The 6,845-nt window shown below is 33.0% G+C and overlaps 1 protein-coding gene across 1 annotated transcript; it reads left to right on the forward strand.

Moving 5' to 3' along the window:
- Positions 1-2,610: 2,610 nt before the first annotated feature.
- LOC112791942 (beta-1,3-galactosyltransferase GALT1) lies at positions 2,611-6,845 on the forward strand. Its single transcript, XM_025834991.3, has 8 exons — positions 2,611-2,956; positions 3,757-4,742; positions 5,057-5,286; positions 5,361-5,645; positions 5,726-5,854; positions 5,936-6,115; positions 6,189-6,296; positions 6,375-6,845. The coding sequence occupies exons 2-8, from the start codon at positions 3,974-3,976 to the stop codon at positions 6,594-6,596; spliced, it is 1,923 nt and encodes a 640-aa protein (XP_025690776.1). The 5' UTR covers positions 2,611-2,956; positions 3,757-3,973; the 3' UTR covers positions 6,597-6,845.

Below are 6,845 nucleotides of genomic sequence, written 5' to 3' on the forward strand. Positions count from 1 at the left end.
TACTACTAACATGGGTTCTATATTCTTTACCAAGGATTCGAACGTGATGCTGACATTGATCTGGATTTTATTTACAGGATTTAGATCTTCTAAAATTTAAATTTTACTTTAGTGAATAAAGTATGATCTTTTACTCTTAAATAATTTTTATTTCATATTTATTATTGATCACACCTATAAAATTAATGATAAAAAATTATATTTTATTTTTTAAAATGAAATTAAAACTTTAAAAGAATACAAATCCTTATTTACAGCCTAGAGAGCAGGCTACAAAGGAGGCTACTGGGTTTATTCCTTGAAGAATTCATCCCATAACAGCCACCTGATTTGGACTTAATCCATCATTGGATATTGAGTCCAAAATCAATAATATAAAAACCTCCCAAACTGCAGCCCATATTTTATAATTAATAAGTCTCTCGGACCTCCTCGGCTCTGGTCTCATTGGATTATTTGATATTGGGGGTTTTATGGGGTTTATTTTATGGGCTTAGGCCTTGTCCATGTAATGGGCAATGACGAAAATAAATGCTTCGACTCTGACCAAGAAAACAAATGCTTCGACGAATCCACAAAGAGGATATATTGTAATATAATATTTTTTCAGAAGGGCCTGTGGTATTCTTTCTATCTTTTTTTTTTTTTTTTGAAAGACTGCTACTTCTTTTCAATATCAGGAATTACAGAAAAAAAAAAAAAAGAAATCATGAGTATTGCGTAACGCGGTAACGGTCGTCGGCAGAGTATTGTTTCATCCAATTGCTAAGGCCATTTGGAGCTAGGTATCACAGCAACCGTTGAAGGCGACGCGGTGGCGAATGATACCTGGGTCAGGGGAGGAGGAACCGAGGAAGGGTGATTCGATGATTAGGTCTCGGGTCGGGTGGGTCACAGGTTGCTTTCCGGGCTGCTCTGGTCTGTCAGCCTTGACCCGTGATAAAAAAAAAGAAAAAACTATTCCTAAATCCTAGGAATAAAGTCAACATGAATTTAATACCAACAAAAATGACAACATGAATTTAATATCAGTTTTAATTTTTGGGTTCTTAACGTAAAAATTTGCGACATAATGAAAGTAAATAGTCAAAATAATTTCTCAAATTATGAAACACTATGACCATTTACTCGACATAGTGCATCAACTTTTAGGAAATGAACTTTTGTTCCCTTCATACAAATTTAAATGGACACAGAATACCATTAAGCTAGTATCATATTGACGATGAAATTTTTAACTATATTTCTCTGCAGTCTGCACTATGAACTGTTAGCAGGTAATAAATTATAATAAGTAATTATTAATTTAACATTTTCTTGCAATTTTAATTGCTGACTGTTAATGATAAAGCAGTAATTAACATATGTTTTCTTATGCATATATAGGTGATGAAAGCAGGCGAACTAATCAAGATTTGCGCTTCCTAACTACCGAAACAGAAAATTGCAAAACCAAATAACCAATACATGAAAAGATGAAAAAGCTACTGAGAAAGGCTTTTGGTTATTGGAGGTTGATACCTTGATATATACTTCATGTGACCACCATAAAACTCTTTCTATCTCTCCTTTAATTTCCACCAACAAAATCATTAAACCACTACGCTTTTAATTTGCTTCGTAGGAAAGCCAATAGAATGTATGAATAATAATGGACGGCATGACCAAGTCACTGATTCTGAAAAATTAAAACTCTCTTTTAATTATGGCGGAGCAAATTAAAGACTTTTCCCTCAAATTTCTTAATTATTATTACTATTAAATAACAAAGCTGAATAATTTGTCATTACATAATCATTTTTATAAGAGTTTACAGTTCATCGTCTAATTATTATGCTTTACTTAATTATAAACTCTGATCGATTCTTATAACAATTATCTCAAAAAATAAAGTTAATTGTAAATATATATATAAGTCATCCCTCTCCCTCCCTCCACTCCCTTTTCCTTTTATCGAAGTGTTAATTTTAGAGAAGATTCTTTTAAAATTTAAAAGTTTTAAGATGATAATATTATATATAGAATAATATTACGACCTACACGACCAATAAAAATTCTTATTTTTCATCAATTTTAAATATAAAAATTAAATATTGTCAATTATTGATAAAAAAAATATTGACCTTCTCGTATTTCTGTAATATAAAATCGTTTTCTTAACAAAACTTGATATCATTTAAAGTGAAACTTTGTAAAATAAAACAATTTTTACATATAAAGTTGTAAAGTAGTAGTCTCATACAAAAAAGAAAAAAACAATTACTAATAATCCAAAATGAAGAAGAAACTCCACTACTACGTTGCTTCATAAAAATTTTCATCTATGTAGAATCTTAATGCTCTCATGAGAGGAGTTATATTACTTGACAAAGAACTAGTATGATAAGTTGATTATCTTAAGGAATGGCGTAGAAAAGGCAACAAGGTCAACAAGAAAAAGTTAGGCCGGAATTCCGTTCTTTGTTCGTTGTTTGTGGCAGTCCATTCAGGTGCCGCCATATGTCAACTCAACAATATTTTCTAAAATAATTTTTTTATTAATTTTTAAATTTAAATTAAAAATTAATAGTAAAATTACAATACTATTAGTTGACTTAGACTATAAGGCTTCACATATCACATATGAGTTTTCTTTTCACGCTGTAGCACCATTCAAACTTCAAATTTCAAAGCAATTAAGCTATCCTCTCACACAGTCACACATGTTATGTTCTCAACGAACCAAAAAGCTCAATGTCCGACTTTCTTCTTCTTCTTTGTTTTTAAAAAAAATAGTTTATGAATAGATTATATTAAAGTTACGTTGTTTACTTTTCTTTTGGCTGCTGTTTTTTCTTTATTCCGTGTGGAACTGCTTTGAATTGAAACTTGAAAGCCTCGAAGCCTATGAAAACCAACACTGATCAGCACTTGTTTCCTCCTTACATACATTTTCTCGAGAAAATCCCATCACCAGGTAATTAAGCACTTCTTCATGATTATTATATTAATTACTTCTTACTCTTCCACTTTGCGCGCTCTCTCTTCCCCTCCCTGCTTTTATATGCTGCTCTTGCCTCCTGCTGCTGCTGCTTTTTTGTTCTCCTTCCGTGTTCTTTTATAAATGATAAGATACGTGAGAATTATTATTCTACGTTTTTACGATCTTTGCAACTTTTCAGTAATTCCTTATATATATGGTTTTATAATTAATCCTGAAATTATGTTTATGATTCATCCTGCATCGTCATTTAAGTGTAAGATAGGAATGCTTAGAGTTCAATATAGGTATCGGTGATTATTATTAATGTTGAATAAACCATAAATTAAAAAAATATTACCGGTAATCAGAATTTATTGTTTTTGACCTTACTTATCTATCAACTTAATTTTTTTAGTTTAGTAATCTAGTAATATATTTTATCCCATATTTTTAAATATTAATAGCTAATTGATATAAAAAAATAATAAATTCTGATGTATATATGATATCTGTTTAGCTATGTTGACCAAATGGCGTTTTACAGGGGACACCTTTGACTGCTAGCTAATATAGCTAACCACTTTTGTTAATCTTATTATTTGTTGTTCGTTTGAATATTTTGCTACTAAGAAACCATTTACTGCTAGAGAATGATTTTACTTACCCCTAATAATCATCTTATATCATTTTGTTTATTTGTTTGTTTCCGTTGCCGTTTGTAATTGAGTTATTTTATGCATATATATGAATGCCGGCTTTTTAATGACCTATTTTCTGTTTTTCTCTATATACAGGTCAGCTCCAGCATGGAAATATTATATTATATTCTTTCCTAGTAACTATTATGGTGGATATCTCAAAGCTCACTGATATTTGGTGGAGTGATTTTTTACTATTTTATATTTTTCACCAATTAATTTCATTCTTTATTGGTTTCTAGTTCTAGCATACTGTTAAAGTATAGGATATTTCACTTCAGCAACTTCATTGTTCATAGGATCATTAAAAAAAATGAAAAAGTGGTATGGCAGGATTGTGATAGCATCATTGTTCATGTTGTTCATGGTTTTGCTCCTTAGATACAGTTTTATGAAATACCCTAACAGGACAACATATCTCACTCTAGTTCCGGTTTCTTTGAACAACAAAACTGATCCTATAAAGTGGATTGATCCTATGGTCTCACCTGTTCAGAGTCCAAACAATGATTCTCAAGTTGTTCCTTCAGACATTGTAGTATCTAGCCTCTTTTCCATGAACAATTTCACCAAACAAGAGCAACAAACTATGCAGACATGGAACAAGCTAAAACACTTGCTTGATCATACTAAAGGATTGCCTAATGCTGTGGAAGCTGTTAAAGAAGCTAAAGGTGCATGGAATAGTCTTGTTTGCTTAATAGAAGAACAAAGGGAAGGTTATAGGAATGAGAGTTTAAGATTGAAGGAGAAACAATGTCCTTATTTTCTTAACAATATGAATTCCACAGAACTTGGTAGTGGTAGTTACAAGCTGAGGTTTCCATGTGGCCTCACACAAGGTTCTTCCATATCTGTTATTGGTGTTCCCAAAGGGCTACTAGGCGATTTTCGGATCGACTTGACTGGAGAACCCCTTGCCGGAGAACCTGATCCTCCAATTGTTTTGCATTACAATGTTAGGCTCCATGGCGATAAGATCACCCAAGATCCTGTGATTGTTCAGAATACTTGGACAAAAGATCAAGATTGGGGTGCAGAGGAACGTTGCCCTTCTCCTACTCCTGAAAATGCTAAGAAAGGTGAGGAAAAAATGCTATATTCTTGTTATCTGTTTCAACATCACTATGAATTAATTATAATTGAAATTAAACACTTCCTCGTGATTATGTTATCGATTATTGAAAGTTTAATCCCCCAATGAATGACTACTACTGGTTTGGTTATTATCTCAGAAAAACACGTCTGATTGAAGAGAACAAACAAATTTCTAAATTTCTGAGACTTAGACACAAGTTTTCTATCTTAATTTTGTTATTGCCTTGATGTCTTTGTATTTTATGTCCTAAAACACTTACCAAACACAGCCTTGTCGAAAATTACTCTGTTTTATCAGTTGATGAGTTGGAGCAGTGCAATAAGATTGTGGGAAAGAACATGGAGGGAAATGGCATGCAGTCCCACACTTCTAGGAAACTTTCAGCACCAAAAGAGGAACAATTGAAAAACAGAAAATATTTTCCTTTTAAGCAAGGCGATCCATTTGTTGCAACTATTAGAGTTGGATCAGAGGGAATCCAAATGACTGTTGATGGAAAACACATAACTTCATTCGCTTTTCGCCAAGTACTTCCTTTGACTCTTACCTTATTCTCAAATTAAGCATTGAAGCCTTGTATGATTGACTAACATAGTTTCAGACTTTGGAGGCATGGCTTGTGAGTGAGATGAGAATTTCAGGAGATGTTGAGTTAATTTCTGTCCTTGCCAGTGGTCTTCCTACATCAGAGGATTCAGAGCATATTGCTGATATAGAATCACTGAAATCTACTCCTATATCTTCCAATACCCCATTGGATCTCTTCATTGGTGTTTTCTCTACAGCTAACAATTTTGAGCGTAGGATGGCTGTTAGAAGAACATGGATGCAGTACAATGCAATTCGATCCAATCAAACCGCGGCCGTGCGCTTCTTCGTTGGTTTGGTAGGCACTACTAGTAATATACTTCTTCTGTTTCACAAAATTAATGTATCTAACATACATATAATATGCCTTTTATACAGCATAAGAACCAAATTGTAAATGAAGAACTGTGGAAAGAATCACAAACCTATGGTGACATTCAGCTAATGCCATTTGTTGACTACTATAGCATCATCTCATGGAAAACTTTAGCAATCTGCATTTTTGGGGTAATGTTTTGTTCTTTCCTTCAACTTGGATATTCCTTCATTCCTGTCTGTGCCTTACAATCAGGCTCTTGTCTTTGACAGACAGAGATTGTTTCAGCAAGGTTTGTGATGAAGACAGACGATGATTCATTTGTTCGTGTGGATCAAGTTCTGGACAATTTGTATCGGATCAATGTGGATCATGGCTTGCTGTATGGACTCATCAATTCAGATTCTCGACCTCATCGAAGTGCTGATAGTAAATGGTACATCAGCCGGGAGGTAGAGACATACAAAACTGCTCTTCATTAAGAATGATGTGACGGTGTTTTACACTAACAAGTTTGTTTTTAAGGAATGGAGTGAAGAAACATATCCTCCATGGGCACACGGTCCGGGGTATGTGGTCTCACATGACATAGCAAGCATGGTGTACAAGAAATACACGCAAGGCCAATTAAAGGTAATCCATAATAATAATAATTATAACATAAAGTGTGTTATGAATATAAACATTTATATTGTTATATGTGGGAAACAGATGTTCAAACTAGAAGACGTGGCAATGGGAATATGGATATCAGAGATGAAGAAGGGAGGGCTAGAAGTTCGGTACGAGAAAGAAAGCAGAGTCTATAATGTGGGTTGCAAGGATGGCTATGTGGTTGCACATTACCAAGATCCTAGGCAGATGCTTTGTTTGTGGCAGAAACTTGAGCTTCTTCAAGGTCCAAAATGCTGTGCTAATCGTAGAAGAAGATGACTAATGGGATTTATGAGGGAGATTTATTATTATTATTATTATTATTATTATTATTATTATTATTATTATTATTATTTCTCATGTTATTTCCAACTCGGTAGATCATCACTAATCCATCGTAGAATAGATTGTTATATGTACAATAAAATATTTAAATTTTTAGATACTTATTTAAATAGACAAATGAAACAAAAAAATTTTGTATAGAGTTTTAATGAAAAATATGTGAAAATTTCAATAGTTAGTTCA

The sequence above is a fragment of the Arachis hypogaea genome, chromosome 13 (genome assembly GCF_003086295.3).
Source record: "Arachis hypogaea cultivar Tifrunner chromosome 13, arahy.Tifrunner.gnm2.J5K5, whole genome shotgun sequence".
Taxonomy (NCBI): Eukaryota; Viridiplantae; Streptophyta; class Magnoliopsida; order Fabales; family Fabaceae; genus Arachis; species Arachis hypogaea.